We start from the raw sequence: 20,235 nt of genomic DNA, 5'->3' as shown, positions 1-20,235 counted from the left end.
GAATGCGTTCAGGTCTGACCTGGCTGTGGGATGCACCTGGAGCTTGCTAGACGTTGAGAGCTGTACAGCTAAAGTTAGCTGAGTGGTACATATAATGTTATGAGACCACCCTGAGGCATCCATTGACAGGATGAAGGGGAAAACTTCAGACAAGAGTGGGATATAATGAGAAAGGTAAGCTTACCAGAGAGGAAGCCTGCAGACGTTTCCCTTGAATGCAATCTATCATGGCCCACAGTGCTTCTGTGCTCCATTCAGGACAATAAGGAATTCTGTCAGTTTCTGAACTACATAAGGAAGGTTTAAATCCAGCCAGCAAAACTCTGAATGCTTGAGCGGGATACTGCATAAGATAAGGAGGAATCTGACGTAACCTGAGACAAAATTAAAGTTGGGGAAATAAAAATACACATGGATGATAACCTGGACTAAGACCTGAGAAACCCAGGTTCAGATTCCCACTTGTGCCATAGAAATTTGCTGGGTGACCTTGGGCCAGTCACATACTCTCAGCCCTAACCCTGGCTACTATTTGAATAGGAGACCTCCAAGGAGTACCAGGGTCGCTATGTGGAGGCAGGCAATGGCAAATCACTTCCAAGCATCTGTTACCTTGAAAACCCTATGGGGTCGCCCTAAGTCAGCTGTGATTTGACAGCAAACAAAACAAAAAACAACAACAAAGGCCACACTAGACCATGGGAATACTTCCAGTTTCACTCGGAGATATTTATAAGAGTCACCATGTACATTCAGCATCTCGAGATAGAAAGCTGCCACCTCAAGAATCTCAACAATTCCATGATTTCATGAAAATAAAGCCTTGGCTACTTACCGTGAGGGCTTATTCTCTCCTGAGGCGAAGGGCATCCTGAAGCTGTGGGTTGTTTTCCCCTCCATCCGGGTAGGCAGGACCAAAACTTTGACTTCCTGTCTCCCTTGGCGGGAAAACAGCCTACAGGAAGCCAGTTACCGTCTTGACTAGCTACGTTATCAGTAACAGGAACAAACTTGCAAGAAAACTTGGTTATAACCTCAACAGGATAGAACAACAAACAAAGGTGTCTGAAGACAACGTAGATGGGTGCAGTGCAGCAACTGCGTACCCTAACTGATCCTAGGGCATGAAAACATGAACTCCTATTACTTGTGCTGCTTTTGTCGAAGTGTGTAATGTATGAGTTAAGAGGGTGGGGCAGGATGCCCTTCGCCTCAGGAGAGAATAAGCCCTCACGGTAAGTAGCCAAGGCTTTATTCTCCTCTGAGGCAAGGGCATCCTGAAGCTGTGGGACTTTACAGAGCTCCCAATCGGGTGGGCAATACATTTACTCAACAACATTTTGTAAAACCCTTCGGCCGAATGCCGCTTGGGCCGAAGACTAGGTGTTAATCCTGTAGTGCTTCACAATTGATACAGAAGACCAGGTAGTCCTTCACTGTCCTTCAGTGTTACTCCTCTGAAGATGCCTGCCACAGCTGCTGGCGAAACGTCAGGAAAGAAAATACCAAGACCACGGTTACACAGCCCGGATAACCCACAAGAACCAATTTAAAGATACTGTTCTGAGGGGCTCGAATGGAGGAGTAGTGAGGGCCCTTAGTACCAAGTTGAGATTCCAAGTTGGGAATCTGTGAATGACCGGAGGCTGAGATTGAGTGACTCCCTTTAAAAAGGCTGCAATATGCCTGTGTTGCGATGTGGGGCATCCTTCGGAGAAGGGAAGTACTGTTGACAATGCTGCCACCTGACGCCTCAAGGTAGAGGATGACAGTTTGAGGCGGACTCCCTCTTGCAAGAATTTGAGGATTCTTGGTATGCCTGGCTGGAGTGGGTCAACCTTTTTTCTTTTAGCCCACCTTACAAAGGCCCTCCAGGATGTGTTGTATATACGTCGCGTGGAAGGCCTTCGGGCTTCTATAATGGTGTTGACCACTTCGTTGGAGTACCCGAGATTTAAGAGGGCCCTCCTTTCAAGAGCCAGGCGGTCAAACAAAACCATTGAGGGTCCGGGTGTAACAGGGGTCCCTGGTAGAGAGTGGACCAGTTTGTCGGAATCTGCCAGGGTTCCTGGCATGACATTCGCTTTAGTCACAAACCATGGCCTGCGAGGCCAGAATGACCTATGACAATGACATTGGCTCTTTGTTGGTGAATTTTTCTCAATACTTTTGGAAGGATGGGAATCGGGGGAAAGGCATAAAGCAGTCCCTTGGGCCAGGGACTCAGTAGTGCGTCTGTTCCCTCCGCCCTTGGGTGAAAATACCTTGAGTAATATCTTGGTACCTTGTGGTTTGACTCTGAGGCGAATAAGTCGACGGAAGGGATGCCAAATATATCTGTGATTTGATGAAATATTTCTTGGTCTAAGGCCCATTCTCCCTCATCGACGAACTGGCAGCTTAGCCAATCGGCTTGGATGTTGAGGGTGCCCTTGATGTGTTCCGCATGGATTGATGGAATGTTGGCCTGAGCCCATGTGAATATTGCCGATGCCTCCTTGTGTGGTGAAGAGGATCTGGAGCCGCCCTTTTTGTTGATATAGGCTTTTTTTGATACGTTGTCTGTCCTTATCAGGACATGGTAGTTTCTGATTGTGGTTGCGAACTCCAGAAGAGCTAGCTTTACCGCTCTCAGCTCCAGTAAATTGATGTGCAGTCCTGATTCCTGTTGTGACCAGCGACCCTGGGCTAACTGATCTCCCAGGGTGGCTCCCCAGCCGGAGAGGCTGGCAACTGTGTATACCTGAAGGGGATCTTCGTGTATGTATTGTGTTGATTTTTGGAGGTTCGATGGAGCGGACCACCAACGGAAGCTCTGCCGGACTTTGTGAGTAAGGGCAATCATTTTGACCTTTTTCTAGGTGATGTCTATTTGGTGTGGGCGTAGGAGCCACTGTAAGGGGCGTGAGTGAAAACGTGCCCACGGGACGATGGCGATGCAAGAAACCATCAGCCCCATGAGTCTCGCTAGGGACATGAGTCTGGTAGCTTTTTGTTTGATTGTGACTGAGGCTAGTGACACTATTTTGTCTATCCTTTCCTTGGGTAGGGACAACGAATTGGTTTTGGAATTGATCCTGGCCCCAAGGTGGGTCATGGTCTGTGAAGGTGTTAGGGAACTCTTGCGGAAATTTATCAGATACCCATGTTCTTGGAGCACCTGGAGGACCCTGTCTGTGTGCGAGCGTGATAGACTTGGGGTTGGAGCGCAGATCAGGATGTCGTCCAGGTACGGGTGTACCTGGACTCCCTCCTGTCTGAGAATCACTATGATGGTAACTAGAGTCTTTGTGAAGACCCTCGGGGCGGAGGTCAACCGAAGGGGAGGGCTCTGAACTGGTAGTGATTGTGGCCATATGCAAATCGTAGGAATTGTCAGTGTGAGGGATGAATGGGTATATAGAGGTATGCCTCCGTGAGGTCCACCGCCGTCATGAAAGTGCCAGGGAGTAGGGACTCCAGAATTGACTTTACTGTTTCCATGCGGAAATGCCTGTGAGCCATCCTCTTGTTGATGTATTTTAAGTCGAGGATGGCCCTCCAGTCCCTGTTCTTCTTTGGGAGGGTGAAGAAAATGGAGTACACTCCCTGGCACTTCTGTTGGGCGGGAACCAGCTCAATAGCCCTGATAAGGGTCAGATGCTGTATGGCTGCTAGGGTTCTGCCACGCTTGCCCTTTCTGAATGAAGCTGGGGAACGCAGGAAACGGTCTAATGGTTGGGATGTGAATTCCAGAAGGTATCCGTGTGTCAGAATTTGTGAAACCCATTTGTCCGGTTTGGAAAGAGCCCACCTTGCAGTGAACTCTTGCAGTCTCCCTCCCACTTGAATGTGACTGATGTCACTGTGGATTATGTTTTTGGAACTTGTCCCCTTTATCCGATCTGGATTGGGGACCTTGTGATCTTTGGAACCTCCCTCCCCGCCGAAAAGGACGGGAGTTGGCCCATGCTCCTCTGTTGTGTCCCCAAGACCCTCTCCGAAAATCGGATCTGAATCTGGGTGTAAACTTTGGGGCACGAAAGGAAGGATAAGAGGGAGGCCTGTTATCCCTTTTGATTTGCATAGGGAGAACCTATTTTTTGTCTTTCGTTTCAATTAGGATGCTATCAAGCTTTTCTCCGAACAAGCGACCTTCCTTAACTGGGTAGGCCATGAGGGTAGTCTTGCCCTTAAAGTCTGCTGGCCATGCCCTAAGCCAGAGAGCTCGCCTGAGTGAAGTGACTGAGGCCATTGAACTTGCCACCAGTGACATGTTGTCAAGGGAGGCATCAGCCATTGATGACATTTTGCACCCTTTCTAAGCCTCCCAGTACCCTGAGGCTATACTCTGGGACCAATTGAATAATCTTTTTTATCCAGAGATATGATGCCCTGGCAAAGATAGAAGTTGTGGTGCTGACCTGGATTGCTAAGGCCGAGGCCTCATGCGCCTTTCTTGCTAGGTAGTCTGATTTCCTGTCAAGCTGATCCCTAAGGGATCCTACTCCATCCTCTGGGACCAGTCCCGGTGACTGGAGGTCTAACACTGGAGCATCTATCAGAGGCACTTTGAGCATGGCCATAGCACGCGGCACAAGGGAGTATAGTTTTTTAATGTGGGGGGGAAGCTGTTTATCGGAAGAGGGATTTTCCCACTCTTCTCTAACCGCCCTCATGAAGAACTCAGGAAAAGGAACTGAATTAGTGTTAGACTGGGGTCTAGGAAAACATTCCTTGACCCCTTGCTTCAATTTAGATTTTGGTTCATCAGTAGATTCAGCGTCATTAAGGTCAAGGGCCAGGATCGCCTTTGCCAGGAAGATCTGGTAGTCTTCTCCGTCAAACAGCCTAGTATGCTGGTCTGTATTCTGCGGGGGCTCGTCATCAGAATTGAATTCTCCCTTCTCTTTTTCCTCCTCTTCGTATTACAAAGAGGAGTTTGGGGACTTTGAATTTTCTGTTGGAGATTCCCTTTGTTCCCCAAAATTGGCCTTCATGGCAACTTTAGTGGGCCATGCATTGGTTTTACTATTGGCCAAGGTGCTAGGGCTGTGGAGGCGCTCCTCTGATACGTAGGAGGTTTGGTTGGGAGGATTGGGGAGGGTTCCATAGGGGCCCGTCCATAAAGATGGGGGTGGGGGCAGACGCGCCTGGTAAGCTTGAAAAGCCTGTCACTGATGCTGAAGAGCACAATTAATCAACTCATCAGCGTTCTCCCAGGAAAGTAAATGGCTGCCCACCGCCGTCTGAGGTGGAGGGGGGGTAGCCAACTCCCGACGGGACTAATCCCGCAGCTGCCAAATTACCCGTTCCAGTCGGGAAGGAGGTCGCCGCCGCCGCCTGAGGTGAAGTATAGGCGGTTGGAGAAGAGTCGGGTGTGCTACGCCCGGCTTTCAGTCCCGAGCCGCTCTTGTTAGTGCGCCTCTTTTTACCGCCTGGGTACGGCGGCGCGGCTTTCGGCACGGCTTTCCGCGCCTTCCTGATCTTAGGCTTCACCGCGGACTGTCGTCAGGCGGGGAGCCGGCCGGCTGTCTCGAACTCCATAATGGTCTGCATTCGCGGCCATTGGAAGAGGCACAGACTTTGGGGGTGGTTTGCACCAGCCTGCTCTGGTAGTCTCTTTCAGAGAGTAGGTCATCCTCTCTGTTAATAATGGCGTCGGCCATTTTGAAAACTGCTGCTTTCTCACAGACGGGGGAACATGAGGGAAGGCAAGGGAAGGAATGGAATCTGGGAACAAAGTTAGGCAAAAAACAAAGGGAGACTAACGAGAACAAAGGGAGACTCACGAGGTAACAAGAAGGAAATTTTAGAAAGGATCCTAACTAGGTCTATTCTCGGTCTTTGGCACGGAGCTGTGCGATGTTGCTTGCTCTACCCAAATAGGCAGGACAGAAACTGGCTTCCTGCAGGCTGTTTTCTCGCCAAGGGAGACAGGAAGTCAAAGTTTTGGTCCTGCCTACCCAGATAGAGGGGAAAACAACCCACAGCTTCAGGATGCCCTTGCCTCAGAGGAGAACATTTTCACCTGCAGCAATTTGGAAGTTTGTACTGTACTCCCAGGAACCATAAAAGCCATGCTGGATCAGACCAAAGGCCCATCAAGTTCAGCATTTTGTTCACACAGTGGCCAACCAGCTGGCTCTAGGAAGCACACAAGCAGGATGACTGCAACAGCACCCTCCCACCTGTGGTCCCTACAGCAACTGATATAAAGAGGCATACTCTTGCCAGACATCACATCCACGTGGAACATGGTAAATTGCATCATGCAGACTAGACCTAACTCACGAGCTGTATCCAAAGGCTTACTGAAGGATGCCACATTCATACTGGGAACAGGGCAAGTTTGCTAGTAGGAGTTTGGCTGTGAACAAACTAAAACCTTACCTGGTTGTGGACAGCTTTTCTGTTGCTCCATAGTCAACAAACTGAACCAAAATCAGAAGAGGATTGAATTCCTTAACAGAAAGGAGTTGTGCTCTATACCACGAACCATCAATGTACTGTGCAAGGCAAGGCATTTCTACAAAGAAGGAGGCATGTTTTTTAAAAAACTTCTTTTACAGGTTGCCTTAATTCAACATATAAACTCTAAAGCAAATTTACGTTCTGTTGAAGGATGACTTTACGATGAGAGAAAAGGGCACAACAAAATCTCCAAACTGGTTAACTTTTGCCCCATATGCCGTTTTGAATGGGTATTCATTTAGTGCTGCAAAACCATGGAAACAACTATCTTTCTCCCTTTTCCAGTGACATACCAGGGGATTAACAGTGCATTCCTAAGGAGACTCACTCCAGTCTAAGCCCATGGGCTTAGGCTGGAGTAACTCTCCTTAGGAATGCACTGTACGTGTCAGATTGGAATACAGTACAAAGGAATGAAGGCAACAGACAATTTATATAGATAAAGCATAATTAGAGCAAATAAGTAATAACTATTGATTGATTGATCTAAGAATAGTATTACATAGATTATAAGGTGTTTAATAATAAGCAGGACATAGTAATTAAGAAAATAATTTGTTTTATGACCATGCCAAATTGTCATCTAGTATAAGTATTTGTAGCGTTGATATGTTGAATACATTGATTACATTAATTAGTGGTCATTTAAAGAAAACTGCAGATTAGGTTTTAAGGTGTATAACAAGTATGGTACACATGCATTAAAAAAACTATTAAATGGTACAATATAGTATCAGCAAATGATACGAGTTTTTCTAATACGGATTTTTAATATAGATACTATTAACAATCTAGTGGTTAATTATTGAAGAGAGTGGTTTGTCATATGGCACATTTTAGAAGGTTTGGAACAGTGTATGCATGGTGTTCTGTATAACGTAGTGTGTTGTTTTTGTATTTTTGTAAACATTAAATAAAAAAGACAATTTATACAGATAAATATGTTTCCTACTGCTCTTAGTAATCTGAAATATTTAGCATATAAACACACAGGCTTAGGAATGTAGTCCATTCCAGCCTCGTATATGTAATATTTTGTTATTTAATTGGTTTTAGTATATTAAGATAAAACCTCAGATGAGGATAAAAACTCAAAATACTTTTAATTGGAAAACTGGCTTTTCATATTGTTATCTGCATGCTAGAAGGAGACAGAATTGATAGATAGATATGATAAGTTTGCTCCAAGACCGCGTTACAGCTTTCACCTTCTTTTACTGAAGGTATAAATGCTGATTATACACCTATTCATAAGTTTCTAAGAAACAAGATACCATTTCGAAAATCAGTTAGACAGGGACAGGACTCAATGTTCTGGTTGCACCAAGTCAAGGCTTCCTTAAGCGTTTTGCAGTCTGAATCCGAGCTGTTTCCGCTCTTCTCTGTATCACTAAACTGGATAGAATTCTCTGGCTGATCAAGAGAAATGTACACCTGTAACAAAAAAAAACACCCCACTCCCATTGAAACCTTAGTACTCTTTGAAACTGTTATTTCACAGCAAACATGCAGCCTGAGGCTGACATTTCCCCTTTGCCCTCTCCCACAAATGGAGCAGGCTCAAAGTCTCCTGTTGTTTTTTTTTTAATCTCTTTAAATTTATTTTATAACAACAAAATAAAAATACAGCAACAGGAGGTCAAACATCGTACAGTCGAGATATGTTTCAATACTTGGTTCCAATATTATACATTAATACTTTTTACAGAAATCATACCATTTGTTATATTCACTTAGCAGAACTTAATAAATGCCAATCATATGATAGTTTCGTGGGCATCGTTTACTTCGTGATGCCCCCTCCTTTCCCACATATTCTAGAAGAGGTAGCCATCTATCTAAAAAGTTTGTACAGTAAGATAAGTTATTTGCTACTTTGAGTTGTGAAGATATCTTACCTAAAATTACAAAGTTCCACACGTTCTCATACCACTGCCCAGTAGAAGGCCTCTTTGCTTCTTCTTTTTTTTTAAACCAACAGGAAGTTAGAGTTTGAGAGTCTCCTGATTTGAACCAGACTAGGGATACTTGCTTATCCACCAGTTTGGCTCTTACCCTGTTCACCAGTTGCAATTGGGCAGCTGATTTATCAGCGAGCTTGCAACCTGTTTGACAAACAGGCTAGGTGCAGGAGGGGATCAGAAGCTGACTTCCAGCTGATCCCCCTATCAGCTGGGAGTTGTTTCTGATCCTCTCCCAGGGAAATCTTTTCTGGGCCTCAGTGTTTCTGGAATCCACTGAAGTTCATGGCAAGGTGAGATGGGGGAGAATTAGAAGTCAAGTTGGGTTCCATGACAGCACAGGGATTTAAACCTGGGTCTCCTAGATCCTAGCCCAACACATCGGTCGGGGACTGATCTCCTACCCTAGGAAACCGCTGTGTCCTGGCCTTGTTGGAATGTGGCAAACGAAGTGGGGGGAGAATTCAGAAACTTAAAGTGGACTTCTGCTCCCCCCCACCCCCGCAGCAACTATCACTATGTCCAAATGAGGCTGGAGCACCGGCGGAGATCAGAAGCCAATTACACCAGCTGTTTATTTCTCAATCCTTGTATGCTATATTCAGCTTGCTCAGTTCAACAACTGCAATGATGGCTTATCTCACACACTGGTATCACAGAACACATCACACAATCCTGTTGAGAGGCATTACAACACACTACACAATATGCCATCTTCTTCAAGCACGAATCATACACACCTAACGTATTTCCTCATCTATCACGTTATTGTTGGGTTTGTCCTATCAGCCCTTCACTTTTATTGCAATGCAAATTCAATGTTTCATTCTCACAATTTAAACATCTTTTGCCCATGTTGCTTGACTGGCCCATCAGCCTTGAGCTGGCTAAACCAGGCTGCCTCTGTCGCAAACTCAACAGGTCTAGATAACCCACATCATCAAGGAATATCTGTAGCCATTCTAACCACTTTCCACTCAACCATCTTAAACTACAGCTTGTTTAGTGTATATTTTAAGTGAGACAGACTGTTTTGCATTGCTAAGGCATACATTTGTAAAATATGAATACAAATTACCAAACCCAGTAAAGTTTACAGCGCTTGCCTTCTACAAGCAACCTTGGTGCAGTGGTTAAGAATGATGGTTTGGAGCGGTGGACGCTAATCTCCTCCACATGAGCGGCGGACGCTAATCTGGTGAACTGGGTTGGTTTCCCCACTCTTCCACATAAGGCCAGCTTAGAGCTCTCTCAGCTGGTGAACTGGATTTCTTTCCCCGCTCCTACACACGAAGCCAGCTGGGTGACCTTGGGCAAGTCACAGCTCTCTTAAAGCTCTCTCAGTCCCACCTATCTCACAGGGTGTCTGTTGTGGGGAGGGGAAGGGAAGGTGATTGTAAGCTGGTTTGATTCTCCCTTAAGTGGTAGAGAAAGTCGGCATATAAAAAACCAATTCTTCTTCTTCTCCTTCTACAGCATAAAAGCACTTGTTTGATTTATACATCCTTCAATGTATTTCTGTAAAAAAAGCAATTAGGTGTTGGCCTCAGGTGAAAATATTCACTGACTATACTTAATAACAGTACCTCATTCGGTGACACAATGTGTGTTACTTTCACTGGAAAGAGAGCTCCAAGAACAGGCAGAGATGGAGAAGTATATGGCGGAAGCAGAGGAGTGTCTACTTCAGACAACAGCAATTCCTAGAACAAATGAAGAACAAGGGAACTTTCAGGACTTCAGACACACTTAAGGAGGAGCACAATCTGCACACGAATCCCCAAACTTCCTAGCTGTACACCTGCAGCAGCATCTTACCAATCATAGCACGAGAACTATTCCATGGAACAGTCGCCAATGGAATCAATGCATTATCTAGGCAGAAAGTTACATTTCCCCAGCTTTTAAGATAATGTTTTAAATGAAATGTTAACTCCGCTGAGACAGAAACATTACCTTGAGAATCGTTGTCTGGATTCTTCCTTATGACTATTTATTACCTATGCTGCTCGGTCTCCTGGGTAAAGGCCCTTGACCGCTTTACACCCGCACCAAACAGAAAAGCCTTCAGCCCAGATTCACTGCCACTATTTAACAAATAAACTAAAGAGGATAATGCTGTTAACTAGCTTCGGAAAGTAAATGAGCACCTAACACAAGCAGAATTCAAATTACCAATGTAATAAAACAGCTTAAGAAACAAGAGTTCACTGAGTATTAAACTTTACCTCATAAGTAATTCCACAATTTTCTTCCAAAGGCTCCTCACTGCATTCTGTTTGATTCTAAAACAAGCAAAGTTTAAGTTAACCTTATGGTGCCCCGTGGCGCAGAGTGGTAAGCTGCATTATTGCAGTCCAAGCTCTGCTCATGACCTGAGTTCGATCCCAATGGAAGTTGGTTTCAGGTAGCTGGCTCAAGGTTGACTCAGCCTTCCATCCTTCCGAGGTGGATAAAATGAGTACCCAGCTTGCTGGGGGTAAAGGGAAGATGGCTGGGGAAGGCACTGGCAAACCACTCTGTAAACAAAGTCTGCCTAGTAAACGTTGGGATGTGACATCACCCCATGTCATCTTCCCTTTACCCCCAGCAAGCTGGGTACCCATTTTAGCGACCTCGGAAGGATGGAAGGCTGAGTCAACCTTGAGACGGCTACCTGAAACCGACTCCCGTCGGGATCAAACTCAGGTCGTGAGCAGAGCTTGGACTGCAGTACTGCAGCTTACCACTCTGCGCCACGGGGCTCTTGTATTATATTCTACACTATTCTTAAATATGACATTTTTAATTACCAGTTTGGGTATATCTCCATCCTCCTCTTCAGTGATGCAATGTTTGTGGTATGCCATGAAGGAAGAAAGTGACATCCCATTAAAGAACAGCTTAACAGATATATTTCCCCACGGCTCATCTGATCGTTCCTGTTAAAGGGCACGAAAATGGCACTGCTATCATCTTTTCTATCACTATAATTATGTAAACTGCTACACAGAATACAAACATTCACACAGACCTGAAGAGTCAGGGTAGCCAATGCACTGAGAACAGACATAGAGAACGCCTGGAATTTTCTGGTTCTGTGAATTAGGGATCAGCTGGAAGCATGGAGCCACTGCCTCCAAAAAATATGGCATGTGGTACATTTCTGTGCCAGCGCAGAGGCAGAAGGTGGACACTGGCTGACCTCCAAGTGAGGTGTTGGTTTCAGGGCATAGGAGGGACTAAAATGGACATGACTGATTACCAGTAAGAAAGACCCTAGAATACAAGGAGAGGCCCATGTATATGCCGTTTATGAAGAAAATAAGATGGGAACTTAGGGAGACGCAGATGAGGAACCAACTTCCCTTTCTGTCCAGGCATTTCTGGGCATAGCCTGGGACAGATGCTAGGAGTGGACAGGGCAGGTGCCTGGGGAGATAGAGAGCAGGGAGGGAAGACAGAAGCCAGTGGAGCATTCGGCTCCCATCATCCGTATGCCCCCCTTTCTACGTAAAAGCAAGATTCCCCTACTCAACACTTTATGTGTGAGTGGAGCAGGTGCGTATTATAGCTGCCCACATCACATCTACATTTTGGCCCAAGAGAGCAACTTATCCAAACTATTTGCAGTCCTCACTGTACTGGTTACATCCGTCACCCTGGGGTATGTGAAAAAGTTGAGAAAAAGATGAGTCCGGAAACCACTTTCTAGTGCTCCCTTCAGTGCTCAGACCCATGAATGTGTAAATCAGGAGCTACTTGCAAGAGGAGGCAGAACCTTATACATCAACACGGTTTCGTCTTTTATGCCTACCTCGATATGTATTTTCACAAGCCTCTTGGTAAGCAGTTCTTGGAGGAGCTCAACTGCATCCTGCTGCCAAGTATTTCCAACCTGAAATAGGAAAGGGGGGGGGCGAGAAATAAATACAACCCAAATCAGGATGTGTGTAAAACCACTCTCAGCTAGGACTGGCCCTGTCAAAAAGGCAGAGTGGTTTGGGCATCATCCCTGGGGGGAGAATACACTTGCATTTTCCACCTTGTGAGCCAGCCCGGGCTGGTTATGCCCACTTCTTCCCTCGCTTCCTGACTAATGGTGCTAACCAGCCTGCCCCTATCAGAACAATGCTAGGGAATCGTGAGATCACGCAAAAAGGGTCTAGCTATGCATTCTATCCACCCGATCTTTAACCACTCCTTTTACTGGAGAAAGTTGTATGGAGAGGGCCCCTATACCAGTTGCCTGTATTTCCAAGACATGAGGCAAGAATAGTAAGAAAGACCCCGCTCTTCTCATCACCACCACATGTAGATTCTCCAGAGCTGTAAGGATGTACAAGTAAAAAACTTTTTTTTCCATCAAGTCACAGCTGACTTAGGACGACCCAGTAAGGTTTTCAAGAGACGTTCAGAGGTGGTTTGCCATTGCCTGCCTCCGCATCACAACCCAGGTATTCCTTGGAGGCCTCCCATCCAAGTATTAGCCAGGGCTGACCCTGTTTGGCCTCTGATGAGATCAGGCTAGACTGGGGCTATCCAGGCCAGGGCGTATAAGTAAGTAACATAAAGCCCAACAGCGTGCAGAGCTGCATACCGGTAGGATAGAATCATAAAGTTGGAAGGGACCACCAGGGACATCTAGTCCAACCCCCTGCACAATGCAGCAAATTCACAACTACCTCTCCCACCCCACAACCCCTACTCCATGCCCAGAAGATGGCAAAAAAAATCTTCCAGGATCCCTGGACAATCTGGCCTGGAGGAAAATTGCTTCCTGGCCCTAAAGTGGCGATCGGCATTTTCCTAGGCGTGCAAGAGAGGGCCACTAGAGCCAAATACTGACAAAACCCTTCCTGCCCTCCCTCTCATGACCTGCCTAAGTTCACAGAATCAGCATTGCTGACAGATGGCCATCTAGCCTCTGCTTAAAAACCTCCAAAGAAGGGGAGACAACCACCTCACTAGGAAGCCAGTTCCACTGAGGAACCACTCTAGCTGTCAAGGTAAATAGAGCCCAACACACAACTCTTTAGTTAGAAAATTGCTCTGCTGCCTCTCCAGAGAACCTGCTGGTGTAAAAGTACTGCTGAAAAGATGACTCACTTTTCAGCAACCCTATAAACACTATCGGGTTCCATTATTTTACAGACATTTCAGTAAAACCTTAGCTGAGCTTGCCTCTAAGTCATTTCCAACCTGCAGAAAGCCTACCTCAAAGCTTATGGTGGCAAAGACCACCGTTGCATAAGATTGTTTCTCTACTCCATGTTTCCTACACTGAGTTGCCAGTACATTTCAAACAGTAGTATCTACTCACTGGTTTAGTTTTATAGAGCTGACAGGGTATGGAAAAAGGAGGTATGTCATCAAACAAGACAGTTGGATAGAGATGACACTGAGGAATCTTTTCAACGTATCCAAAATCTAAGTATCGTACCTACAAGAAACAAAATGTAAACGCTAGTTTAACATATATTTTTCATGATGTAGTTCTGTTCCTTCTTTGAAAAGCTTGTCAGCCATGGTCAAAGGCAGGGCCTGTTTATTATTTGTTGTGTGTCTACTTCCCAGAACTACTGTGGCATAATAGCCAGCATGGTGTAGCGGTTAAGAGCGGTGGACTCTAATCTGGTGAACTGGGTGTTTCCCCACTCCCCCACATGAGTGACAGTCTCTAATCTGGTGAACCGGGTCGGTTTCCCCAGTCCTACACATAATGCCAGCTGGGTGACCTTGGGCTAATCACAGTTCTCTTAGAACTCTCTCAGCCCCACCTACTTTACAGGGTGTCTATTGTGGGGAGGGGAAGGGAAAGTGTAATCTGGTTTGACTCTTCCTTAAGTGGTAGAGGAAGTCGGAATATAAAAACCAACTCTTACTTTTTAAAAGCCAGTGTCTTTAAGGCAAAAGAAAATCTACACCAATGAAACCCTGGACTTTTCATGAGGGCTTCTTGTCCCTGGTAGATTGGAAGGCATCTGAGTGGGTTACCCTCCCCCAATACTCCTCAAGCAAGGCTGTGCTGAAGATCTGCAAGGTTCTTCCATTTCCATTGGTAGGTGTATCCCCAGTCCATGGCTTGCAGTAGCGTAGAGCAGGGGTCCCTATTGTGGCAACCACGGGCACCATGGCGCTCACCAGCACCTTTTTAGGAAGTGGGTGGGGCCAGTTAGGGCTTTTTCCCAGCAAGGCTTCTCATTGATTATTGGAGATTTGATTAGTTTCCACCACAGCACAAGGGTCTGCACAGCGCTACTGGTTAAGCCGTGGCAATCATTTTGTGGCTGGCTCCGCCTCCTGCGGCAGCCATTTTGTTGCTGCACCCACCATGCCATGTCAGAATTCCAAACATGCCTGCAGGCTTAAAAAGGTCGGGGTCCCCTGGTATAGAGAAAAAGGGAGCCTTGAACGTAGTGAACTGAAAAAGATTGGACAAGGGGCAGGACTTCACTATGTACAAAATATGGGTGGATTTCCTGGACGCACTACCATTCTCATAAGCATTTTTGGAGTTGATCGGAAGAAGGTCCTTAATTTTACAAGTCTGAGTGGGATGAATAACCAGCCCACTGGTGAAGAACAGATTTTATAAAGAGAGAAAATTAAAAAATAGGACTGTGCCATGGCACTCAAAGTAGTTTACAGGACTATGAAATACAAAAGGAACATAATTCCCCTCCCCCATTCTTCACTATATTCCTTGTTCATCCTTAGCCTATATTTCAGTCAGAATTTTACATAGAACAAGGCCAAAAATACCCCTCATCTCTAACCAAGAAGCATAATGTATGGCCACTGCTACTAAAAGTATAATTTCCCCCTCATTTAGTGGATTGTCACAAACACAGGCCCCACATGCATTACACAAATGAGCACGTGCTTGAAAACGGGAGCTTACCCTGATAGTGCTGCTACCAACTTCCGTAACTTCACCACGATACCACAGAGTATCTGGACCTCTGACAACACAAGCCTCCCCCTGCTTCCAACTGTAGGGTTCCAGAAGACCCAGACTTTTGACGTTGTTCTGTATATCGCTCATCAGCTTGGTTAACTGTTGTTCTAATGTAAAGTGTCACAGAAAACAGAACACGAAAGTTATTCACACAGCCAAGTGATCATTTACCGCAACATGCAAGTAATTCGTACAATGGTGGAGTATTTTATAGAAAGTAGCATTTTAGTACAAGTCTTATTACAAGCTCCAGCTCCAGATTACCATCCGTACGGAAGCAGGCAGAAAATTAGGAAGGGCTTCTTCCTTCCACAGGCAATACCCCAGAGCCTCATTAGATTAGCCCAGTCTGTTTGATGCAAATGAGATGTAACCTATTATAATAATAATGAATAACAATAACAATAATTTATTAGATTTTTAGGCTACTCTATCCCAACAAATTGAGCTCAGAGCAGCGTACATTATTATATAATTAAAACCAAAACAATATCTAAGTTAACCTAAAATATTAATTAAAACAGACAGTGCCCTTCATTTATAGCATCCAAACAATACAGGAAGCAGAGGAGGAAGTCAGAAAAGGGAGGCCAGGATAGCAACTGTTGCTGTCCTCAACCATATGCTCAGTGGAACACTGTTTTGCAGGCCTTGTGGAACTGATTTAAGTCCCGTGGGGCCCGGATCTCACTAGGGAAAGCGGTCTACCAGGTTGGGGCCAGAGCTGAAAAGGCCCTGGCTGAGAATAGCCAGCCATCTTTTGTAGAGGAACTGAGAAACAGAAAGGGAGGAATAGCAAAAGGTGACCAGAAAATTGGCCCTAAATGGAACAGTAGTAGTATATCAGCAAACTTGTTTAGAACTATGTGAAGAGAACACCCGAAACAGAGCAAGTTAATTTGAAAACTGGGGGAGAATAATATCAGACCACCTTGATACAGTGGACATTTTACTGACTTTGCAAGATACAATTCAAATTTGTATCTATACATAGTATAATATATTATCTGAGGGGAAATTAGGTCATGCTCCAAATTTAAAGCCAGAATCAAAAAATGAAATTCATGCTGTAGATCAGGGGTCCCCAACGTGGCGCCTGTGCGTGCCATGGCACCTGCTGACATTTTTTCTGGCGCCCATCAGGTTGTTTTTAGGAAGATTGGTGGGGACAGGTAGGCCTTTTGCACAGCAAGGCTTCTGATTGGCTGTGCAGATTTTTTAAAAAAATTTGTTTTGCCACCACAGCAGAAGGATCTACACTGTGTTACTGAAGTTAAGCTGTGGCCATCATTTTGTGGCTGGCCTCCGCCTCCTGTAGCAGCCATTTTGTTGCCGCACCCACCATGCCCTGTCAGAAATCCAAATGTGGCCACAGGCTCCAAAAGGTTGGGGACTCCTGCTGTAGATGAACAGCATGCCATTTTATTACACAAAAGCTGCCACTTCCCACGACAGAGCATGTTCTTGTGTTAAAACTCTACACCAGGGGTGTCAAACATAAGGCTGCAGGCTGGATCTGGCCCCTTGAGAGCTCTTACCTGGCCCGCGAGCCAGCTGCCACCCCCCACCCCGGGCTGGCAAGGCATGGCCCGGCCTGATATTTATGTCATATTTGGCCCTCGTAACAATTGAGTTTGACATCCCTGCTCTACACTGTTGTTTTATCATGAAATTTTCTATTTACCTTGTGACTTTGGTATAACATAAATAGTTCCATTGTCTGTAACACAGCTGACAAAAGCACTGAACTGGTTCAAACTAGGAATAACTGGTGGTTTATATGTTACAACCACTCTGGACAGATCCACAAATCTTTCTGATTCTGTATCTTCATGATCTTTAACAGGAAGATTAGCTTCTTCTTCCTCTGGTGCAGAAGAGCTCAGTATAAATTGTGCTTTTGCAGTGGAGTCATTTATGTCCATATTCTCTTGCTGTACAGGAATTTCCTGCGATTTCTCAGGTAATGCTCTAATTAAGTCTGTTCTGTGCACATAAAGATTCAACAAAAAATATGTCAAATGGATTCCCTTAAGTGTTTTTAGTTGTATTTCTAGACCTAGGTTTTCGTAACTCCAAAAATTCTTTGCTCCATTACTCATTATGCATTCCGACTGATTTTGTACTCTCTTTTATTGCAGAACTGGTTTAGTCAAACCTATAAATTCTCAAGCCTGACTCACAGCATTCTTTAAGCAGATTTCAGCTAGGCGATTTAGCAAAAGATCAGGCACAGAAGGTGAAAATTATGAGAGTTCTCTCTTGTATGGAAATTTTTGTTGTCTTGTGTGAACAAGGCGGCTGGTCTCTGAAGACAAGGGAACAAGCAGTTAAAATCTGTATCGTCCTGGTGTCTAGTCTCTTCTGGCAGCAGGGCAGTTTGATCTCTCCTGCCCTGAATGGGAGTACTCTTCAATTATCTATTCTAAAGGGTTAAAAATCTCTGGAGGACAGGCCAGTAATATCATTCATATAGGGACAAGGCAGAATATAGAGTTCGACTACTAGTTTCTAGTAATACAGAAAGACCCTACCAGACCTCACCAATTTCAACCACTGAAAGCACCACTTTTGAGTTGTGATACCACCAGTTAAGAACTGCACTCTTAAGAGATCTATTAGAGCAGTGATGGCGAACCTTTAAGAGACCGAGTGCCCAAACTGCAACCCAAAACCCACTTATTTATCTCCGAGTGCCAATGCGCACCACGGCAACACGGCACAGCCCTAGGCCAGTGGTCAGCAAACTCATTAGTCAACAGAGCCAAATATCAACAGTACAATGATTGAGATTTCTTTTGAGAGCCAAATTTCTTAAACTTAAACTATATAGGTAGGTACACTGAATAAAACTTGATATCATACTTAATAATGATCTTATTTATTGATAAAAATTAAATTGTAAGTCCCTGCCATTCCCCCCTCCCCATCCGGAGTCCCATTGGGAGGCCAGGTCTACCCATTGGCTTTCTTGGCAGTAGACCTGGCCTCTGGAGGCCCATAGAAGCCAACTGGTAGACCTGGCCTCTGAAGGGGGACTTTTTTCCCCTCCTCGGAGTCCAGGTCTACCGCCAAGAAAGCCAGTGGGTAGACATGGCCTCTGAGGAGGGAAAAAAGTAAGTAAGGCATCCATAAAATTAAATCATGACAATGACTGACAAACACTGTACATTTTCCCCATCTGCATTCTCAAAACTCTGCAGGGGGGCTTATTGTTTAGTTGTGCATCTGAATGGCAAATCCAAGGCAAAACCTCCCATTCATAAATGGCCAATAACTCCCCATGCAGAGTTTTGAGAATCTGGATGGGGAAAATGTGCATCTGAGTGGCAAATCCAAGGCAAAACCTCCCATTCACAAATGGCCAATAACCCCTGTCCCGAGCCCAGGCCTCCCCGGGCCACCTCGGGACTTCCCAGACACCGGCGGGGACTAGCCACCACACGCGGGGGGAGTAAAGGGGTCAGGACGGCAAGATAAAAGCCCTTTCCACCCGTCCTTCCCTCCGCCCGCCGACAAACCTCCGCGGTTGGGCACCTGGCTGGGGGGGAGGGGGTGAAGCACCGACCACACCACCCCCAGGCAGGAGCCGACCCCCACAACCTACCTTTCCCCCGCAGGTTCCCCAAAGGCAAGAAGGGCAGAAGCCCCTGAACCGGCCTAACCGAAGAGGGATGGGGGGGGGGGCTTCTGGTGGGCTGGGAGTCCAGCCCCCCCCAACACACGTGTGTGCGTGCTCGCCCCACTCCTCCACGTGGGCCCTTCCAGAGGGCCGCGGGGGCCGGCTGCCCCCCGCCGGCCGCCGGGAGTGAGAAGGGCGGCGAGACGGAACACCCTCCAGAGGGGTGGGGGGTGCCAGACGCCGAAGGAGGCGGGACAGGGTCAGCGAGCGGAAGCGGCGATGGGCTCCCCTCTTCTGGGCGGCGAGAGGCGAGGAGGTCCGGCTCAACGGACGGGGAAGGAGCAGCGGGAGGCCCCGATGCCCACCCCCCCCCGCAGGGATTTCCCCCCCCCCCACGGCCAGGCCCGGGAGTGGTGTGGGAGGCCACGGGGAGGGGGGTTCTCCACCCCCCCTCGGCTCCAGGCAGGGGGGGATCGGGACTGAGGCCGGGGTGGAAAAATCCAGCGGGGAGTCCAGGAAAGGGGGGGCTTTGAACTGAGCGGTTCAAAGCCCCCGCGGCCCAGCTGGGTGGCCGCCTGGCTATAGCCTCCCCCATCTGGGGCGGGGCAGAGCCAGAAAGGCCAGCAGCTGGGAGGAACCGTGCGTGCCGGCAGAGAGGGCAACGCGTGCCGGAAGTGGAACGCGTGCCATAGGTTCGCCAACACGGTATTAGAGTAAGAACAGATATTTGCAGGGCATGTGCTGGGGATCTGCCAGGATGCTACAAGTTCTTCAAGCACAGCCTTGTCTACAGAGCAAGTGGAAGGCAAGGAGAGAGGGGTACCCTCCTCTCAGAGTACAACTCAGGTTCTTGGCACTTATGCTATCTGCGTACTCCCATTCATGGCGGGGGAGATCAAACTGTCCTTCTGCCAGAAGAGACTAGACACCAGGACGATACATATTTTAACTGCTTGTTCCCTTCATTGGGATTAGAAAAAAAGACTTTAGAAGAAGAGTTGGTTTTTATATGCCAACTTTCGCTACCACTTAAGGCAGAATCAAACCAGCTTACAATCACCTCCCCTTCCCCATAACAGACACCCTGTGAGGTAGGCGAGGCTGAGCTGTGACTATCAGAGCTGTGACTAGCCCAAGGTCACCCAGCTGGCTTCGTGTGTAGGAGGAGGGAAACAAACCCAGTTCACCAGATTAGCCTCCGCAGCTTGTGTGGAGGAAGTGGGGAATCAAACCCGGTTCTCCAGATCAGAGTCCACCAC

At 46.6% G+C, this 20,235-nt stretch overlaps 1 protein-coding gene across 1 annotated transcript in view; it reads right to left on the bottom strand.

Moving 5' to 3' along the window:
• The window catches only part of RNF17 (ring finger protein 17), a 66,876-nt gene that overhangs the window by 494 nt on the left and 46,147 nt on the right, over positions 1-20,235 (bottom strand). The window contains exons 26-35 of the mRNA XM_056858884.1: positions 17,039-17,340; positions 15,298-15,461; positions 13,717-13,836; positions 12,211-12,291; positions 11,207-11,335; positions 10,643-10,699; positions 10,001-10,117; positions 7,728-7,887; positions 6,373-6,508; positions 185-374 (exon numbers count right to left, since the gene is read on the bottom strand). Coding sequence (XP_056714862.1) covers positions 185-374; positions 6,373-6,508; positions 7,728-7,887; positions 10,001-10,117; positions 10,643-10,699; positions 11,207-11,335; positions 12,211-12,291; positions 13,717-13,836; positions 15,298-15,461; positions 17,039-17,340 — 1,456 coding nt within the window. The remainder of the gene's footprint in view (positions 1-184; positions 375-6,372; positions 6,509-7,727; positions 7,888-10,000; positions 10,118-10,642; positions 10,700-11,206; positions 11,336-12,210; positions 12,292-13,716; positions 13,837-15,297; positions 15,462-17,038; positions 17,341-20,235) is intronic.

This window comes from Euleptes europaea, chromosome 12, assembly GCF_029931775.1.
Source record: "Euleptes europaea isolate rEulEur1 chromosome 12, rEulEur1.hap1, whole genome shotgun sequence".
Taxonomy (NCBI): domain Eukaryota; kingdom Metazoa; phylum Chordata; class Lepidosauria; order Squamata; family Sphaerodactylidae; genus Euleptes; species Euleptes europaea.
The sequence above is the reverse complement of the archived record's forward strand: the minus strand, read 5'-3'. Positions and strand labels throughout refer to the sequence as shown.